Here is a 21,661-nt window from a genome sequence, read left to right on the forward strand (position 1 = left end):
ACGTAAGATCAGGCGTGCCACAAGGATCAATTTTAGGTCCTCTTCTATTCATAATCTTCATGAACGATTTTCAACATGCAACTGATGCAAATCACCTTTTATATGCAGATGACACTAACATCTTCTTCCCAACTAAAGACCCATTGAAAGAAGTAGAATACATCAATAACAGTCTTCAAAATATATCAACCTGGTTTATCAAAAATAAATTAATAGTAAATTATTCTAAATGTAATTACATTATTTTTGGTCCGAAAATTTTAACAAATATTATACCTAACCTAGACATAAAAATGAACAATATTTCTATTCCTCGCTCAACCAGCACAAAATTCCTTGGAGTAACAATCAAGGACAATCTTTCTTGGGATATTCACATAGATACTATGTCTAAAAGAATATGCAAAACCCTAGGAGTTATAAGCAAAATTAAAAATAAATTAAATAAACCTACTCTAATTGACCTGTATTATTCGTTAATCTTTCCTCATCTCATCTACTGCAACGTAATTTGGGGAAACAGTCCTGACATTCATCTAAAACAGTTAACAAAATGCCAAAACCGATTCATCAGAATATTTAAAAATCTTCATCCTCATTGTCACACAAGTGAATATTATCTCGAGATGAAAATACTCAACATCAAAAACTTGTTCATCTACCACGTTGCAACATTCATTTTTAGATTTCTACGTCAGCAATTGCCGGCATTTTTTAGAAACTTTTTCACTTTTGGAACTTCCATTCAAGCAAGAACTACACGCCACACGCCACTTTTCTATGCCCCACCAGCCAGAATTAAAGTACTCTGCATGAGTTTGAAACACACCGGCCCAGGAATATGGGAGACGATTCCACAAGAAATTAAAGATTGTAACACTTTGCATCTTTTTAAAAATAAACTGAAAAATTTTTTAATTACGAAAAGTTCTGTTTTTCAAGGATAATAATGTATATGTATATATATGTATATAAGTGTGTACATATTTCATTAACATTGATACATTTTCTCCTATTGACAATTTTATTTTATCATTGAGAAGCAATTTTGAACTGCACGGTGGCCGAGCCCACAAGAATTAATTTTCTTTTTTTGGTCTCCGAATCATTCATGCTTTTGTTTTGTTTGATTGAATAAAAGTGATTTGATTTGATTTGATTTGATATTTGAACTTTGTCGTGTGCTATACATTCCATTAGCTCTTATTCATATTCCAGATTTATTTTACTGAATATGTACTGCCATCTGACTCTACATAACTATCTACATTATCACACATTATTATAGGCCTATATATATATATATATATATATATATATATATATATATATATATATATATATGCTGGTAATAGACCATAATTTTTACAATTTTACAATATATTGTATAAATATATATATATATATATATGTATATATATATATATATATATATGCCTTCCAATCATTGCAATCATCTCTTTATCTTTAATTTCTTCTGCAGTCCACTGTCTCCAAATACACTACTGACTATTCCAGGTGTGACCTGACTTATGTTTTGTGAAGTGGTAAGGAATGGTTTGAATTGGCAAGACAGTAGTGTAGTGGTATAGGTACGTGGTACGGCTGTTGTAGTGACCGGATTCGAATGTAGGAAGATTTCTGCCTATCACATGCGATGTGTGTGATGTGTTGATTCACTTGTTGCATACACTATGTGCTTGTTGTTGTTGAGGGGTGTCTCTGATGGAATAATAAGGAGAGTTGTAAAAAGTACATAAAACTCACGCAAAGAATTGATTGTAATTTGTGTATGCATGTGTATATATATTAAATTGTAAAACCATATTACCCGCATATTAACAGGAACCATTCATGTCAATCACCCCAAAACTGCAATTCTTTACTTCCAGTTAATACATTTAATATAGTAACAAATCACTAGTAAATTTGAACAAGATTGTAAGCAATCCTGATCTTTAAAAGATGTAATTAATATATACATATTTAGGTTAGGTTATTTGGTTATATTAGGTCACATTTTATTAATTCGTTTTTTTCGATGGTGTTCTCCTTGTTAGTTTTAAAGGTTTAAAGGTGCGGCGTTTGGTTGAGTGTTGTTGAGCTCTTAATAACGTTGTTGTTTACGTCAACATTTCCATTAGGAATTTTTTATTGTCTTCAGCTTTTATTTCTAAGGTACATACTTACAATTATATACATATATACGTACACAACTAACTACACTACTTTAACTACAATGATGACAACATTGCAGCAGCTGAGTGACAAGGAGGCGGCTGTTGTGAAGAAGATGTTTGGTCGACTGACCAGGGAATGCACATTGTGGCATCCTGCTAAGTTGCTCTGTGTCAGATTCAATGTTGAAGATCCCTATCCTGAGTTGGTCTCTTCTTGATTCGGATTGATACCGACTTGTGAATAAATGTTGGATGTAGAAAAAATGTGTGTGTGCGTTTTGTGTGAAATTTTATAAATTTTTTATTTAACCAATTCAAAATTTACAATTATTCCAGAAGACATATTAATAGAGGAAATATTGCATCAATTACAATGGTTTTCCATTTCAATTACAGCTCAGTTATTGTTGGATTGCCAGTGTCGAAAAAGGCCAAGCACTCCATTTTTAATTTCTTGCAGCACAATTTTACAACTTCGGGCGATGTCATTAAAAATGATAATGACGTTGAACAGTCTTTAAATAGTAAAGCCGTTGATGCTGGTTTGAAAATATTTCATTTTGTATCTCTTAATTAATTTTTGTTTACATTTTTCGTTTCGTCATTCATATATATGGTGAAACCCGAGTACAAATCGTAAAACTATTTGCAGATTTTAATAGGAAACCACCTACCCAAGCCACAAAGCCTCTAGCTATTCTATCAAAAGTGGATTTAAGGGTACCTCAATCATCATCATCATCAGAAGCTGCAGTTTCCAACATACATCTGATACCGGCTGATGATGTTATGTCTCGAAATCAACAACCACTTGAAATTAAAAGCGCAACAACACTAGCTACTTCAACAATAACAACAACGTCAATAGTAGCGACTGCAGCCACGTCAACAAAAGCAACTGATATAGCTTGTGGCGGCAGTAACGATCGCGATGATGATGATGCTGGTGGTGGTGTGGATAATGCTAGTGGTGAGAATGTGGAGCCTAAGAGGCCGAGCATTGATCTGTTCAAAGCGATTTTTGAGGATGATGATGACGACGAGGATGAAGTTGGGAATGGAAACGACGAAGAGACCTACGACGACACTGATAAAGTTGATGTCGATGCAACAAACAAATCATCACCAACATCTGACAACTATATCTCATTCAATAGCTCTAACCTGGACCAGAATTCTACTACTTCTGGTAATATATAATACTATAATATTAATTACTATATAGAATATATGCCCAGCAGTATTAGGATGTGATGGTATCATTAATGCAATATTTTCACCAATAGGTGCAGTGTTAAACGTCCCTGATGATTGCATAGCATCAGCGGAGAATGATGGCAAAACTCCAAAGAATGAGTCAACAGTACGACCTGGTTCCATCATTTCAACGACCTTCTCAAGTTTCCAAGCAACTCTACATCCCCAGAGGCATTTCTTCAAACCTCGTTAGCACTGATTTGTTTCGCAATAAATTTTATTAATTATTATTTGTTTTTAACTATAAATAATTTTGGTATCAACTTAGCAATTATTAAAGACAATTTATTGTACATCATTCGACGTGTTGCCGTTGAATTAAACGTAGGAATTGAAATGTAGTGTTTAATCTGGTGGTTGATTAACCTAGGCGGGTTTGCGTCATTAGGTTCTATATTTCAATTCTCGCCTATAACTCGAGCTTATTCCGCTTGGGATCTCACTACACCAATTATGATTGATGATTGACGACATTGCTGGTTGTGCATCGAGTTAAGTTTTATAATGGGAGGATTACGATAGGACAACACCAGTAGGAAATAGCTAGTTTTAGACTGGAGCTGCTATATCCTGTTCTTCCGCTGTACGTACATTTTATTAGAGGAAAGAGCAATTTCGACGTCTATTCACTATATTTTATAAAGGATAATTTGTAAATATTGATCGTGGGTGATAATGTAATGACGTAGACGCTTTTCTGTGTCAATGTTCATAGGATAAAATTTATTAAGTTAGTTTTGTGAAAGATGATTGTTCGGTAATATGAGTTTAGTAGATTCACACGTTCTGTTGCTAAAATTTGCTGATCTGTGCTTTCAGAATTCAAATAAGACTCGCATGTGTTTACTTGCGTTTGTTCATTGCGTAATGTATTAGCATCTGTTTATTAAGGACAAACGTTTGCTCGAAAAAGTTTAAAGTCTCTGTTCTGCCTTTTTCATGGATATTATTTTGTACAACTCATTATAGATACATTTTTATTCATTTGACGATGAAAAATTTTATGAAGCTGACAAGAAAGAAAAAGATTCACACGATCCGGCAAAACACAAGAAGAGCAGAAAACACAAATCGTCAGACAAGGTAATATAATTTCTGTTGAATGGTTTGTTTCAAAAACTTCATTCACCAATTAAATATTTTTTTGCATCTCAGCACAAAAAGCATAAGAAATCAAAAAAGTCTAAAAAGAAAAATCATAAAAGAGACCAAAGCAGTGACGATGACGATAGTGACAGTGACGAAGACGCTCATCGTCACAATGATGAACATAAACATTCTAAAAAAGATGAAAAATTACTATCCAAGTATATTCTATTTTTCAAATTTAGTCATTATCTTATCAATTGAATTAAGAGATGTATTCATTGTACCATTCCGATGTGATATAATATATGTAATATATCATCGCCACAAGAGACCTGAGCCAAATCAGCACTTGGGCTGATATTTCTATGTGGGGATTAGCTTATCTACATTATAACATTACACACCTTTCATATTATCCTGTTTATCGAACAACTGATTGCTTCAGTGTTGACCAAATGTCTGTAGATGCACTTCTTACGATAATATTTTTTAATGTTAATTTTGTTAGATTTTTAAATCAACATTTTAAAACTTCATTTTTTAGGTTAAAAAGATACAGCCTGACGTTACCACACTGACGCACACAAAAACTCAACATGTGTAAAGTTGTTTTTAATTTATACGATTCATATTTGATTTTTTAACGGAAACGGAGAAAAATGTATTATGTCTAAACTTTAACTGATGATTTTTAAATACAATGTTTATTTTACGTTATTTTAAATAAAAAGTTACGTAAAAATGTTTCGTTATTTATTAATTTTCCATCAAGATATAATTTTGTTGCAATTTGCTAAGTAGAAAAGGTGTGAAGCTTGGTTAGAAATATGGAATGTATAAAAATAGCAGGCTGTACACAGGAGAGATTGAAGAATTGTTTTAGAAAGGTTGAGAATTTCAGAAAAGAAAATTTGTGAGAGGAGCTAAGAAATTAGTAAGTTCAAACAATTTGCCAAAATAATAAATTAAGAGATTTATGAAAAAAATTGTAGAATCATGGGAGTTGAGAAACGTGTGAGGAGAAACTTTGACAACAAAAAACGTTTTTGAAAGAAGTCTTAAAACTTGTGAAAATGTAAAAAAAACTAAAAATATATCCTAAATAATTTTTAAAGTTTTGGCATGAATGAATGGAAGAGTTCAGACATTGTTTGATGTAGTAACCAGGGAGTTTCAGTACCAAAAATTGAACTATCGTAATCTCTCCGTTATAAACATTGACATTATGAATTTACGTATACTAAGAGCCCGTAACCTAAGTTATTTTTTAAATGTTTTGCCATGTTTTTGTAAACAACATTAATCCGAAATGTGTCATCGTGAAGAATTTTGTTTGCTTTCATTTTCTTGTTTAATTTTTTGTTTGATTCCTTCATGTCTGACGGACGACACGTACGTTCTGTACTACCAGTTCAACGCCAGCTTCGACGGCATCATTGCTGGGTTCGCTGATTACAACGCCGATAAAAACGTTGACGTCTTTGCCATATCAAATTCCGGTTGGCTCAGTTTTTAAATTTAAAATAGTTGAATATCTTTTAATAAAATTTTAATTTAAAATTTCCGTTTTACTGGGCTTGCTGTTTCGCTGTACAATGTAAAAAGATTTTTTATGTTTATGCTGTTTAGTTTAGTATATTAATTAATTAATTAAATTAAATTAAATCGTTAAAAAATCAAAATGTGTTAAAAAGTAAAGACTAAGATAAAAAAAATGTGAAATTAAATAATGAAATGTTGACAGGTCAAAATGTTGACATCTGGCTTGCAAGCAAAGATGGAGACTTCAAACGGGAAACATTGATAGTCAACCAGGCAGATACATCAGCAACAACAGCAGGAGCTGGAAAAGAAGCAGATGATTTTATAAGTGGGATTGCAGTGGCCGACTTCAATGGTGATGGCCATCAAGATATTCTGGTCAGTAAGTGTAACATGAAAGCTAACAACAACAACAGTAATTTATCATACACTGTTCAAGTTCATTGGGGATCAAATATTGGTTTAAGTAAGTTGTTTTTGTTTTTTCATCACTACTTTTTTTATTTTCATCATCATCATTGTCACACTTAATTTTCTGCTATTGTCTGATGATTAAAATGACTGTGACTTTATTCACTTATCATCACCGGGTGAATAAAATTACAAATGATTATTATGAATTTATACAATCTGTTGTAAAGTATTCATGTTGACATGAATAGTAATTTTTAACCTATTGAAATATTTTTACTTTCAGACCACACCTCTAAGTTGGATGGAACATACAAAGATGAGCCAATTATATTTGAGTTTGTACAGTATTAAATTACTAAATTAATTATTTATCATTTGGTTTTATTTCATTTTCACCCTAACCATATAATTTCAATAATGTCCATCTTTTTATGAACTTTATTTTTATTTAATTATTTCTTAAAATTTGTTTTAAATTTTTATTATTTATTTAGTTTTTTTTTTAATAATTTTTTTTCTTGTTTAATGCCTCACAAATACCATTTTCTGCATTTGCTTTCTTTTAAAAGGTAAAAAAATTCTTCACAGTTACAACTGTGACATGCTGCCTGACATTATGATGGTGAACCACGAGAACAATGCCACAGTTTGGATAGCTGAGTACAAAAACCAACTTTTCAATCCAGTGACATTCTTGAAAAAGTTTGATCTCCATCACCCACATTCATCTGCATTCATTCAACTCAGGTCCTCATTCAATACGGGTCAGTCATTCTTTGGTTTTTAATTATTTGTATAGTTCATAGTAAATTTTTCAGCGTATTTAACATGTTTTATTAATGTTATGATGCAATTTTCTGTTTTTAAATCATTTACATAATTTATCATAAATTTTTTATAGTTATTTAATTTAGGCTTTAATAATTGTACAACATATAAATAGTTTGATATGGCCACTATTTAGTATTTGCTTTACTAATAATACTATTCAATGCTTGTATTGTTAACTTTGTTGATTGTTCTTTGGTTATTGTCATTAATGTATTGTTCCTGAAAGATAGCGTAATAAAAATAATAAGTGATTAAAGTCACGGTGTGTGCGTGCGTATGTGCGTGCGTGTAGTGTGTGTGCGTGTGTGTATGTGCGGTGTGCAAATTCAAAAAACAATGATTATGAAAGAAAGAGGTACAAATATAGATCAGTGCCTGTCGGCTCGTACATTAGCAATGCTTATACATTTAATCCAACGCGTCTACAGATTTATTTCTGACAACGTCTGACAACACGTTCACCATCTTCACTGACGGCAACGTTAGTAAGACCTTTCTTATGCTTATTTTTATTGCATTCTAAAGATGCACTTGTTATAAGCTGATGTTGTTTTGTTGTTGTATTGTTGTTTCATTAAAATTGTTGATGTTATCAAAATTTTTATTTTAAGCTTCTTTCAAAATACTCGCTGATTAACATTAATCTTAACATCATTCAAATTATTTAAAAAAATTGCTCCTAGTAACAATAATGTTTTTAATAATTTACGTGGTGGATTAAGATGTATAATAGTTATTTGTTAGTGGAAAATAAAAGATTAAGTGTTTGAAGGTGTTGGTAATTTAAATAATATTTATCTTGAAGTAGTTGTTATAAAATGTTGAACATGTAAGTGTTGATATTTCTCTACACGTAGTACGAGGAAGCGAGTACATACGACATCAAGACAAAACTGCCTGTCGGACAGTCAGCATTCGCTGATATAAGTACGTTGCCTTACTTCATTTCATAGTAAATATTTTTTTTTTCAAAATACTGGTAATGAAAGTTAGGAATTGAACTTGGTAAATTTTTAACTTTCTTACTATTTGGTGTATATAATTATCTTACTCTTTTACTCACTATACTATAACTTTGTTGTTAGAAACGACTAAATGATATGAAACCCACGAGTTTATTTACAACTTTTTTCTTAAAGTAAATCCGGTCGCTACATAATTATTCACAGATCAGGATGGAATCATAGATCATCTCATTCCAGTTGAGAATCAAATTCAAGTTTACCACAATGGCACTGTACGATGTCGTTTTTATATTGTTTCATTGTTTGTCGTTCAGCCATTGCGTCTGTTGTATCTTGTTGTATATCGTCGTTGGTTAATTTGTTAAAATGTTTGATTTGTTTTTTTTTATTTCCCCATTTAATCAGGCACTAGCTGCTGGATTATTGTGTGATATTTTGTATTTTATACAAATTTTATCAAATTATATCAATATCAATTTTTTCTTCCTCTTTCTTTTTCTGTTTCTCTTTCTGTGTCTGTCTTTCTATTTCTCTCTTGTCTCTTTTTTTTCCTCAGCTCTGACTAAAGAAAGATAAATTTTATTGGCAGTTTTTGTTGTGACAAGAGTCATCTCTTTCAATGATTCCTTCTCACATTTTATAATTGTATATATATTGTCTGGTATGATAATGGTATGATATGATACGATGTGATACAATATCCAAACAACCGCAAACAAATAAATGGTCAGTGGCATACGCTGGTGGACATACAACCCGACTACTCATTTGATTACAACCACGTTTTAGCGAGCACTGCATCAACATACAAACTGCCTGTCAACCTGATTATCGGTGATTACGACCAGGATGGCTATCCAGATGTCCTGACTGTCGCCTGGAAGAACTTAGTGAAGTTGGTGATGAAGAGGATGATGATGGTATGGTGGCTATGCATCACATGTTGATGATGGCTGTCGTTGTGGCTTATCTGGTTTACACGACGTGTGATGCTAGTTATGAATATTCATTGTTAATAATTATGAAAAATTCAAAATGTTTGGAAATGTTTTTTTACATCTTCTTTTTGATTGTTGTGTAGAAAGTACGTTCCGATTCTGTTGAAGAACCTACCTTGCAACATGAACAACAAGTGTGTTGGCTTCGGGAGGATTTTGCAAGTTCAAGAAGGTGTCTTGCCATCTGTTGAAGATAACGTACATGTGGCTGCATTTTTCGATTACATGGAAGATGTGGGTTTCTTTCTCTCTCTCTCTCTCTCCCTTTCTCTCTCTTTTACTTTCTCTTTATCACTTTGTGTTTTTGTATCAGTTCAGCCATTTGCTATTTCTCGTTTTTCTTAACCTTGCTCATCTCTAACCGAACATTATAATTAGGTACATCTTTTTGATTATGATAGTTGCTTTTCCTCTGCAGGGTACTCTGGACACTTTGTTGACATGCTTCTCTTCACCTTCATCCTTTCCTCCATCTTCTTTCCACAACATTCTCCTGAAGAACAACATTGCGTCTGACACATGCTTCATGAAAGTTACCGGTTCGTGTAATTGAACAATCTTCATTTATCAACCGAGTTTTCATCTTTTTTGTTTTTAGCTCCGACTTTTATCACCCTCATCAGCATTTTGTAGCAAGTTAAATGCATCGCCATTACTGATTATTCTTTAAGATAACTGGCTAGTGCAGCACACAGCAAGCACTTGAAAGTATTATTATTCTAGTTATAACCTAATGGCGTTACTCACGTACCACGTGATTGCTTCATTCATATACAACGACGACCTCATTTTATTTCAGTGACGAGTGGCGTAGTCGATATTTATCCAACTGCTGACAGGAAGGTAACTTTGTAATATATCTCCTAAGATTCTGCTAATTATTTCTTTCAATGCCACATAATCTGGCAGTATTTCAGTTATTTTTCATGATTTATATAAAATAATTTAATCACTGACAAATGTTTTTATAATACTTATTTTATATCCTATTAGGACTATTTTATTCTTTCGAATGCCCTTTATGAACAAACAAATTCATAACTTAAATGACGCGCAATTGTCTCACCAGCCACACGGGTTGAACACTGTAGGTCCGACAGTTTGGTACAGAACAACCAAGCCAACTGCCTTTGGCGAGGAACAGAGGAGTTGCGGTTGGTCCCGTCTGTTCATCATCTTTTCTTTGTTTCCTCTTTATATTGTATTGTTTTGTTGGTATAACAAAAATTAAATATTTTACTTTAGAAGAAAATTATATGATATGAAACTTTGATTATCATATTGTTTACATACTTTTTTTGATAGCTAGTCAGATGAGTCAAACATCTCACTTCTCTCTGCAACTACCTTTCATCTTGTTTGGACTTGGGCAAACACCAAACTTCGTTGATGAAGTAGTTATCACTCTTCCTCAGATTTTCAATAGGGTGTGACTTTCTATTTATCTTTTATTTATTTATTTTATATTTATCTGTCTAACATAGCATTTGGTTCGTTGCTTAACTTGTTTGGTTGACTAGTGATTTGTTACTTCTGCTGTTGAAAGAATTTTAAATTGGTTCGCAAATTCAATTGCGTATAATGGGTATATTTAATTGTATGTCTGAACGTTAAAATAATGAAAATTTATCATGAAGACAACCAGACAGAAGAACTGGACTCAGATAATACCCAACTCACAACTTCTTGTCAACCCTTACAGGCCAAACACGCCTAACACGTAAGATGTCCATTTTGTAATTAATTCATTTCATCTAGATGTTAAACACTTTAACGGAAAGGTACTTAAGTTAATTACTTTTAAAGCATCTATTTACATTCTTGGCATCCATGAAGTTTTTTTCCGTGCAAGGGTTATGGAATTATTTTGTTGATTGATTGAATGACTGATTGATTGACTGATTGATTGGTCATAAATATGTTCAAATTTAAAATTTTCATTGGAGTAACATTGAAATTGGAAATTAGCATAGTAACATCATAAGAAGAAGTTTTAATTTCAAGATGGACGATGCAGTTGTTCGTGACGCCGTCGAAAGCCATCTACACGACGGCAGCCGTTCTCGGAGCTACTTGCATTGGACTCGTCTTCCTCGTCGGCGCTCTTTTGATCGTCGAAAAGGTTTGTGAGTGTGTGGTTGATGGGATTTTGAAAATTGGCATGTCGGTATCCCTGGCTTGTTTGTGACATGTACTCAGCAGTTGATTGGTTTCTTTTTGTTATTAATAGTAGCATTGTATTGATATTTAGCCTAGCGAGTCGTTTTCAAAGTGTTTGTTTTTTCATTTGTAAATATTTGTTAGGTCTTAATAGGTGCTCACATTTTCTATCTAGTTTTTTATAAATTTTAATAGTCAGTACTATTTGAATTCCACCGTTTGATTTGTTTCTTCTTCTTTTTACCCCCATAATTAGAAGGAAGACAAGGCAGAGAGAAATCAAGAATCACAGAGGTTTCATTTTGATGCTATGTAATTAATCTGTTTTGGCGGCTGATTTTCAACTTTCAATATTTCAATGATTTACGTTATTTTCAATCTCGTAGTAATTTATTTGTATTTTTATATTTTTAAATATCTTATTTATTACTATTTAAAAATTTGAAACAACGCAACGTGACAAACAACAGGTGACACTATATATTTATTGTACAAATGTTTCGTTCTCTTCTCAATATCAATTTAAAATCGATGAAATGAATTTGTCGTATTTTATTTCTGTGCAAATCTTAAAAAAAGAAATCCTGGCACCTGTTCGTACTGCAACAAATTGTAAGAACCGCTGGGCGCAGATTTAGATATTCTGATTTATAACAAACGGATTCTGGTGTTTAAAATTTAAATTTCATAGTTGAAATCTTTAACGCGTGACTTCATTTTGAAAAACGTTTTGTCACTGTGACTTACCGCATATGACGTTATGACGACTGGTCTAATGGCGTTAATAAAAATTAAGGTTAAAGGACAAGATAGTAAGCAGGGGTGGTTAGGTTTAGTTAAAATAATAGGATGGAACAGGATTGGATGTCCCATACAGGAGAAGTGCGGTGACAAGAATTGAAAAAAGTTAACATGCGCCGTACATCTGAACAACCACATATGTTAAATGAAATAGTTGATAAATGATTAAATGAACCTGAACAACCAATTAAAACCATATACGTAGTATAGAAATTAAAACCATTTGATTTAAATGAATAATTTACTTTTAATCACTGCTATTTAAATGGTGCTTGTCGCTAAATTCACTTTTGCTTCTTTAAAGTGTGATCTTTCGTCTCGCTGGTCTAATTCGTTTTTACGAAGGTAATGTTGGTGACGGTTTTGGTGTATCTAACAGGCGGAACCAATATTGTCAAATTGGCTGAACAGTTTGAACTAATATATTTTAGTTTAATAATATTACACGGAATAATTAAAAATTTAATTTTATTATATGAGCATCTGCGTCCCGTTATTTTTTTGAAACGATACGATTTCGGCTACGATGAAACGTATCTAACAGGCGGACTCAATCATGTCAAATCGGCTGAACAGTTTGATTTAATAAATTTTCGTTTAATGAAAATACACGGAATTATTAAAAATTAATTTTGTTACATAAGAATCTGTGTCTCGTTATTATTTTGAAAACGATACATAACGATACGATAACAATACGATAACGAGGTATTGAAGACTATATATTGATATAATAAAATCATGTGCACAAGTATGTGCACAAGTTGTATGATGATTTTTGAGTTTTTGAAAGATAGTATTTGAACCAAAACATAGCGCAATAACAATGACGCTTGACACATTTACAGTCTGCCCTTAGTTGTTTTCCCGCCAACTCCGCTTTACAAAATGTACTGTATTAAAACAGAAAAAAGTTAAAGGTCAATTACACTCTTCTAAAGTTCAGAAGATTCAACAGAGCGCAAAACATCGTAAATGAACATCGTGCTAAACGACGCATTACACACGAAGCATGTGATACGCGGGGATAATTTTATCACATTCGAACCCGGTTACTGCGAAACAGCACCAGGCGACCTTAACCATTAGACCTTAACTATTGATACGTGGGGATAATTTTGTCACATTCGAACCCGGTTACTGCGAAACAGCACCAGGCGACCTTAACCATTAGACCGTCAATTACACTCTTCCAAAGTTCAGAAGATTCAACAGAGCGCAAAACATCGTAAATGAACATCGTGCTAAACGACGCATTACACACGAAGCATGTGATACGCGGGGATAATTTTGTCACATTCGAACCCGGTTACTGCGAAACAGCACCAGGCGACCTTAACCATTAGACCGTCACGTTCAATCCAGGACGTTGCTCGTCAATAGTTTTATTTTTCTGATGCTGCGTCACATCAGAATTTGTCAAATGGAGGCATTGTCCATTGTCCATTGTTAACAGCTCAACATAATCGACAAATTTTTAGTGTTATTTTGGAACAGAAAATAGCGAAAGAGTAGGCCTGTTATTTCAAATCAGTTAAAACGAAAACGACGAAACCAAGTATTCATTTGTCATAACTATGGCGTGATGGCTCAATGGTTAAAGGCGCCTGGTCTTGCTATTGCATTGACTGGGTTCGAATACAAAGAGATCCCCGCCTATCATATGCAATGTGTATGATGCGTGGTTTGCACGCGTATTCATATACGCTCTGTGTGTTTGTCGTTGAAACCTCTGAAGCAAACGCAAAAGAGAGAGAGAAGCCTTTAACCTTTATGGTGAATATTTAATAACTTTCTTTTTCGTTGTAATGATATTTGATGCTAACATTCAACCCCAACCTGTGTATCAATCAACTTCGATATTGGGGCTTGTTTATGACATTTGTTTGTTACATTTTGAAACCGCAATTTTTTTTAACGATAAATAAAAAAAGTTATAAATGTTTTAGTAAATGAGTAATTAAGTCATATCACACACACAAACACATTTATATAAAAAAAATGGATATATAGGTACATATATAATATATATATACAAAGATATATTAAACAACAATGCATACTTTTTTATAAACTTTTTATTACAAATAAAAATGTTAAAAATTTATTTCGCGCACTTTAGAGAATAAATGATGTTTCTCTTAAAGTTCATCATTCTACGTTCATTCAGGTGGATGCCGTCAGGTCCTATATTATTATCTCCTCCCACTCTGTCAAGCTTCCAGAAATGAACAATGTTAGACTGGAATTGTTTCAATGAGGCATTTAGTTTATCAACTTTCCATTTCTGAACGTCTTTTCTATAAACCAGACTTAATATGATTATTCGGCGCGGTCTGATTTTGTTCTCTAACAGTCTGAGTAAGGATTCATATCTCGCGGCCACGAGTTCCGGGTTTTCAGTCATCAAATCATTGCCTGGTATTTAATATTAATTTATAAATTGTCTATTAGAAAATGCAAATATTTTCCAGATGCACACATAAATGGATTTTTGGCGATTTTTTAACTTTCTTGTTACCGATGACGCAAATTTGGAAATGTAGGGTTAAAGCGTTCAATCAAATTTTTGAAAATGTGCACAAAACGGGAGAAAGTTTTGTTATATATGGTATTTTTGGGAATAAAATTGTCTATTAGAAGATGCAAATATTTTCTAGATGCACACATAAATAAATGTTTGGCGATTTTTTAACTTTCTCCTTATCGTTGGTATATTAATATATTGCGATTTTAAGATAAAGTTTTTTTATTGTTTTATGCAATTTTTAATCTGAATAAAGTTAAAATGTTATAAATAGCAAATAAAAAACAATAATAAATCTTTTTTCATTTCATTAAACCTTTAAATATTTATTATTTAATCGGTTTTTTCATAATCCGCCTTTTACATATGCTTAATCGTCGCTGAGTTAAAACCGTCGCTTCGTTTTTATAAATGTGAGAGGTATGGAATTACGAATCAGTGAATAGCGATGTGTTTATAATTTATTAAATTATTAACTTTAAAAGACTTTATTAACATATAAACACAAATCGCCAGGGGTTTGAAGAATAACAAATTAAAATTAGTTTTTTTTAAATAATAAAATTAATATTTATAATATAAAATATATTAATATTTTATTTTATAATAATAATAAAAATAATAATTTATTAAATTAAAACATTTTTTTCAAATTCTGATTTTCAAATTTAATAATTATTTTTTTATTTATATAAGTTGAAAAAGTTATAGTGAAGTGAAGTTTAAATTAAATATTATACTGTTTAATTTAATTTAATTTTAATTTTTAATATTTAATTTTATTTAAATAAAAAATGAAATCAAATGTTTGCTAATGTAAATTTTAAAGTTTTTAATTTGAACTGGCTTTGGAACTTATAAAAAATAATAAATAAAATTGACTGAATGGATAAATAATAATATTTTATCCTTTAAAGTACTTTTATATATAGTACTTAATAATTAATTAAACTTTATGTTGTGCAGTGCATAATTTATATTTTAAAATTTATTACTATGTAATATGTATTTATTATTTAATATTTTTCAAATTTATGACTATAATACAAATAAATGATTAAAATTGGATCAACCATGTTTCAACAAAAATTAAATTTGTATAACTTCGACAAATTGTGTGAAAGCAAAGCCAAGAGTATCAATTTTTTAACAGCAATTTCTATAGCTTGCTTACTTGTGTTTAAAGTTAGAAAGCTAATTTTTTTAAATTAATGAAATATTAATTTATATTTTGATACAGTCAACAATGATGATATGATATTATAACATCAAACATGAAGTGACTGTTAAGTTTTATACAGAAAATTATTATTTTATTGCTTTTTTATTTATGGAATATCAAAGGTTGTGAGAATGACACAGATTTATTATATGTATTTTTTATATATGTATTATATGTATATATATTATATTTACATTTATTAGTTAGTTATTCATAAACTAATTAAATTTAATGGCATGACACTTTGTAGTAATTTCTTCTATATAATTAATTTTTTTCAATTAATTGATTTATTATTTTTAATATAATTAATTTATTAATGAATTGTTATGTTAGGCTATGCTAACAACTGTTTGTGGGACTGAGCTCTACCATGTTGACGAAGAGAACAGTGGAGATGGTATATAGTTTCAATTATGTTTTACATGTTTCAAACATGAAATCATTCTTTAAATATTTCAGCCATGGAATTTGAAAGCATTACCTCTAATTCAACTTATGGGAAAAACAACCTAGACAAAATTTTATCTATGGTGAATTCTACTAGAATCAAAAACTCTAAAAAAGGTTTACTTATGATCAATATATTTTGTGAAACAATGATAATATTATTCTAATACTAAGGTAATGTTTGTGAGAACAAAACAAGCATTAGTTAACTTCCAATTTAACTTTTCGATTTTTCTAACGATTGATCATCTTAGTTTTGAACTAAAGAAACTTGAAAATGATTTACAATCAACCATTAGAAAAATTGAAAAGTTAAATTGGAAGTTAACTACGCCGAACATGCTTTGATTTTCATCAATATATTTATATAAATAAACACACACACACACACACACACACACATATATACATATATATATATATGTATATATATATGTGTATGTGTGTGTTTAATTATATATTTATATATGTTTATATATATATGTATTGTATATATACAAATATATATATATATATATATATATATATATATAAATATAAATATAAATACATTACACCATTTAATTGTTACATTTACAAATAAATCTTGATAGATTTTATATCTTTATTTTTAAATTACAGTTTATGAGACAAGAATTAGTTATGAAAAAGCAATACATTATGCAAGTTGGTAGATTTATTTTTTTTCAGTTTTAACACTATTTGACTAATCACCAAATCACCAACACCAAGCCTAATGTAATAAATATTCTGTAATATCCAAATGCTGATGGAATTTTGTGTAAATGTTGAAATGGAATGTTTGTATTTTATTTTATTGTGTTATGTGTGACTGTATTTATTTTTGCGAAATTAAAAACATAAATTTTTTTTATATCCCAGTTGTCATCTCATGTGTATCAGTGGTCCTCTTCCTCACAGTCCTCCTAATTTTGCTGTTCGTCTGCAGGTTGAAGAAGAAAGATGAAGGCAGTTATGCCCTTGATGAATCTAAATTATGCTTCCATTGACCGTTTTGCTATTTGCTTGCTTTTAAATTAGCCATGTGATATCATATTCTAGTCCATCTTTTTTCTCCAACTAAAAATTAAGTCTGCGTGCTTTTTCTTTTATTAAAAGTTCGTTTATGCGTTTTTTTTTATTTATTATTGCTACTTTTACGAATCATGACACAATGAAATTGACTCACACTGCATATTATAATGTTTATCTTTCATTCATTAGCTTAAATCACCTCATAACGTTTTTGACACCAGTTTCTTATTAGCAATTTTAAGATGTTCAAAAATTACTTTTTTTGGAAAAATGAATAATTGAATTTTATTTGTAGTCGTGGGCGAACTAAAATGCTACAAAATAACTTAAAACAAATTATATACTAGGATAATTATTATGAATATTAAATATATAAAAGGATGGAAGCAACCGCGATAGATAAACTCACTATTAGAGACCTGACTCCAAAAGATCTGTTGGCGGTTATATCGGTTATATTAATCTCCCAGCTTCCTGGGCACTTGTATAAAGTAGGCTGATTGAGATAACTCATGATGGCGGTAAAAGTTAAGTAATGTTTATTCACGAAACAAATCTAATTTGGTGATTTTGAAATGAAATGGAAACAGTAAAGAATTTGAAATTTCGATCAATCTGTTGTTGAGGCTACGCAACAACGTGTACATGTACACCAAAAGACACTGAAGCTTAGCTGTTAATTAGTTCGCAGAGTGAACTCAAAATGATTTAGTATGGTTTGTTTTAATAATCGTTTTGACAACATGACCAAAAAAATTGACTGATTCGAAATGATAAATTTTTATTTATACACATAGCAGTGCTAAATAGATAAGTCAATAATCTTTTTTCTTACGTTTTATATTGGATTATTTTTTCTTGGAAAATTCCAACTTTATTCAGCTCAATTTTAGATCTGTAAATATGCTTCAAGCGGTCGAAGGTTCTGAACGGTTGCTTCCTTCAGGTGGCTGAGTGCTAACATTTCGTCGTCATATAGACTTGGATTTTTCAACGTTTGAAGCTCTAAAAACACTTCTTTGTTTTTCCGTTGAGTTTGCGAGTTGCGAAAATAATTAAAATTTGGAATGATGAGAGGTGCAGGAAGGGCGTTGATGAGAACACCTACGACAGCACACATGGATCCAATTAGTTTACCAGACGTATCAAGGAGAACTTCGTTGCCATAGCCAACTGTTGTAATGGTTATCACTGCCCACCAGGTTGCCTCAACCAAGTTCTCGATTTTAGCATTCTTTGTGTTTGTCTCGACAACGTACATGGCCCATGAAAACAATCCAACGCAGATGACGATGGTAAAAATTATTGTATTTATCTCCATCGTACTTGCTCTAATTGTTTGAAATATAACTCTCAGACCTGTTTCACAGAATTATGAGAAATAATTTGTATCATTTTATGAAAATTCTATCGCTACAAAAGTCTAACTTTTTGAATATCGATACATTTTGAGTACACTAATAGTTTTAAGAAACTTAAAAAACCGCGCTGATTTATGATCAAAATATTTGATGGCGAGAGCCAGTTGCGGAAGGATGCTGAGGAAGTCAATGATGACGATATAGTCCTTCATGAATGTGAAAATATTTGGACAGCAAACAAATCTTAGTGTCAATTCATTTGTAAAAATAAATAAACACGCAAGTTCCACCCAGAAGAATGTTTCTGAAACTGGTTCTACTTTATATTCGAGGCCGTGAGGAAATGTTCCGTTTGTGGAGTTGCCTGTCCTGTGATGTTAAACATCAGTTCAATTATTATTTAAATTTTTACTGAATAGAGTGGCAGATGTAAGAGTGGGGGATGGGAGTCGTCAACTTTTTCGGAAAATATTCCCTCTCCAGTCGTCAAATATTTTTCAAAATCTTGGCCTCCCCCCGTCATGTTTGTCTAGATGCGCCATTGTGTAATTATATAATTTCAAATTGTGTATATGTGTGCAAGAGCAGATCTAGACATCTTTGAAAGCTGATAAATAGAATATAATGACTCAAATGCTTCCAGGTCAACGTTCAAGCAAGTGCTTGCAATTTCAATTCCTATGTATAAGTCAATGATGTATGTATATTAATAATTCAAAAATCATTAGAACATCGGGCATGTTATCAGGTGAAAAAAGGCTCCTTAGAACAACAATGGATGAACAATGAATAGCGTGTTTATAATCATGGTATTGTGACAAATTAACGTTTCACTTAGGAATGCTTGAATAACATTCGTTGTGATATGCCGGCTTAATACTGCCTACGACATATGTAGTGGCATTGAGTTCTTCATTTTTTAAATATTAGAGAAAAAAAGAACCCTTACTCTAAATATTTGGGTAATTTGAATACTTTCGAATTTGGAATCGTTTCGGCACAAAAGTTAACCACGGACACAAGTGTGACAACTGCCAAGAACAAATTTAACAATCGTGCTGCGTCCGAACTTTCGTTGTATTCCAATAATATCCACATCTAAATGATGGTTTTATGAATTGTCGTCTTCTGTTATTGTTCACACATATGAACAATTTGGATATTAAGCAAAAAAAGAGAGCACCATTTTTTTAAAATTGCTTTTGGGTAATATCACATCCATTGGAGGGTTATATCCTTCTTGCTGCAGAATGAATGTATATACATATATAACACACACATACAAACAGACACCCACTCACAAAAACACACATACACACACAAAAGTTTGATTATCCAACAAACTTGGAAGTATTTTTGTAGCACTTGGTCGTCTAATTCATAAAAGCGTATTTCTTCGGCGAAAACTTCTTCCGGTACGTAGCTAGGCCGGTGCAAGCAACCGCCGCTCTGATAGTAATACAAAATGGCGTCGAAGCTTGGGCGATTCCGATCAAAAAAATATTCTTTATTTAATGGATCATAATATTCCATTCGTTTTTCTTTATTTTCCAGCAAAGTATTCGGAAAGCGTTCCAAGGTGGTCAGTCGGGTTTCGAACCGCAGCCCACTGACGTTGATGGTAACCTTGGCGATGAAATCTAACCTCTGCTTATTCAATTTTTCCCGCAAATGTAGCAATGAAGCTAGCGATTTTTCGTTTTTCTGGAAGTTTCTGGTTTTCGGATTTAGTTGAGAAACCTTTTGCGAATAGGATTTTCTAAAATCCATTTGGAGGTTAAAGATTTTCAACTATTATCAGATCAAATTAAAAGTTAAGTAAAGCTCTTTTTTATTCAATTTAAATTAAATTTTGCTTAAGCAAGGTTTGTCTCTCTCGACTAGATACAACATAAACAAACATCAGACAATTTATTTATATTTATTGTTTTTTCCCGTCTTGTTTGACGGCGCGTCAGATCATTATTTAATATTTCTGCGATATATCTTTTGTTTTAATTTCTTTTTAACTATTCGGCATTGTGTGTATTCTACGAGTAAGATGATATATATATATAATTGACATTAGTAACATTCCTTGCGCTTTGGTGCATATTTGGACATGCGGTAAAAACACTAATCTTTTATTGACCTTTAAAAACACTTTTTCAATTTTGCTTAATTCAAGTCTTTTAACTTACGGCTCTCTTTTACCTGTTCAACCAACAATGTTATATACAAATATTATTTTAGTTATTTGTGACATTTTTTATTGAATAAAATGATCCATGTAAAAAATGTCACCGTATCACTAACTTAAAAAGCCTAAAATCTACTCCGCGTAAATAAGTGCTAATTAATTATTATTATAAACACTTCAGAAAATGTATTATTTACAAAAAAAAGTATTATTAATAAAGTATTAATATCGTTATTGTTATTCGTATAGAAAGATACTACAGTTACGTTTTATGGATATGAGATCCATATTTTCCCGTCTGAGAGTACCGCGAAAAAAGGTGTCTAAGTACGCGTTTGCTGCCCTTCCTACTTACTTCTTCCTGTTTTGTAGCCTGGTCTTCTTCGCCGCCACTCTTCTTCGTTTTTGTTTTTTCCTTCTAGTTTTTTCCTTCTGTTGTTATTGTAATTACTGTTATAATTGTTGTTTTTGCTGTTAATCTTGTTAATGTTGTTATTTTTATTCTTAGTGCTATTATCTTTGTTGTTAGTGTTGTTATTGTTGCTGTATTTGTTGCTAGTCTTTTTTTGTGTGAAATTGTTCATGTTTTCATCACTTTTAGTGACACCAGCTGTTGTCTCGGGTACTGACGTGTGATCAAGTGTGAGGGT

At 31.5% G+C, this 21,661-nt stretch overlaps 5 protein-coding genes across 5 annotated transcripts in view; 4 read left to right on the forward strand and 1 right to left on the reverse strand.

Moving 5' to 3' along the window:
• Positions 1-816, forward strand: part of HELRODRAFT_188610 (hypothetical protein) — a gene marked incomplete at both ends in the record, with an annotated part of 4,679 nt that extends 3,863 nt beyond the window's left edge. Inside the window, one exon of the mRNA XM_009021336.1 lies at positions 686-816. Within this exon, the coding sequence (XP_009019584.1) occupies positions 686-816 (131 nt within the window). The remainder of the gene's footprint in view (positions 1-685) is intronic.
• A 1,426-nt stretch (positions 817-2,242) lies between these two features.
• HELRODRAFT_188611 (hypothetical protein) lies at positions 2,243-5,222 on the forward strand (the record flags this gene model as incomplete). The annotated part of the gene is made up of 7 exons (XM_009021337.1): positions 2,243-2,382; positions 2,517-2,722; positions 2,833-3,369; positions 3,467-3,625; positions 4,447-4,520; positions 4,593-4,744; positions 5,071-5,222. 7 exons carry the CDS (start codon positions 2,243-2,245, stop codon positions 5,102-5,104), a joined length of 1,302 nt encoding a protein of 433 aa, XP_009019585.1. The 3' UTR covers positions 5,105-5,222.
• A 616-nt stretch (positions 5,223-5,838) lies between these two features.
• Positions 5,839-11,960, forward strand: HELRODRAFT_154098 (hypothetical protein; the record flags this gene model as incomplete). The annotated part of the gene is made up of 16 exons (XM_009021338.1): positions 5,839-6,025; positions 6,271-6,534; positions 6,766-6,817; positions 7,071-7,246; positions 7,742-7,794; positions 8,171-8,240; positions 8,483-8,550; positions 9,010-9,173; positions 9,360-9,510; positions 9,695-9,815; positions 10,076-10,119; positions 10,346-10,430; positions 10,582-10,703; positions 10,914-10,996; positions 11,281-11,398; positions 11,693-11,960. Coding segments are annotated over 16 exons (1,818 nt in total), but the record flags the coding sequence as incomplete, so codon positions are not given.
• A 3,878-nt stretch (positions 11,961-15,838) lies between these two features.
• On the forward strand, positions 15,839-17,446 carry HELRODRAFT_161417 (hypothetical protein; the record flags this gene model as incomplete). Its single annotated transcript, XM_009021339.1, has 4 exons — positions 15,839-15,949; positions 16,323-16,386; positions 16,449-16,553; positions 17,319-17,446. The coding sequence occupies 4 exons, from the start codon at positions 15,839-15,841 to the stop codon at positions 17,444-17,446; spliced, it is 408 nt and encodes a 135-aa protein (XP_009019587.1).
• A 1,043-nt stretch (positions 17,447-18,489) lies between these two features.
• The window catches only part of HELRODRAFT_130121 (hypothetical protein), a gene marked incomplete at both ends in the record, with an annotated part of 5,600 nt that continues 2,428 nt past the window's right edge, over positions 18,490-21,661 (reverse strand). Inside the window, one exon of the mRNA XM_009021340.1 lies at positions 18,490-18,626. Within this exon, the coding sequence (XP_009019588.1) occupies positions 18,490-18,626 (137 nt within the window). The remainder of the gene's footprint in view (positions 18,627-21,661) is intronic.

This window comes from Helobdella robusta (genome assembly GCF_000326865.2).
Source record: "Helobdella robusta unplaced genomic scaffold HELROscaffold_3, whole genome shotgun sequence".
Lineage (NCBI taxonomy): Eukaryota > Metazoa > Annelida > Clitellata > Rhynchobdellida > Glossiphoniidae > Helobdella > Helobdella robusta.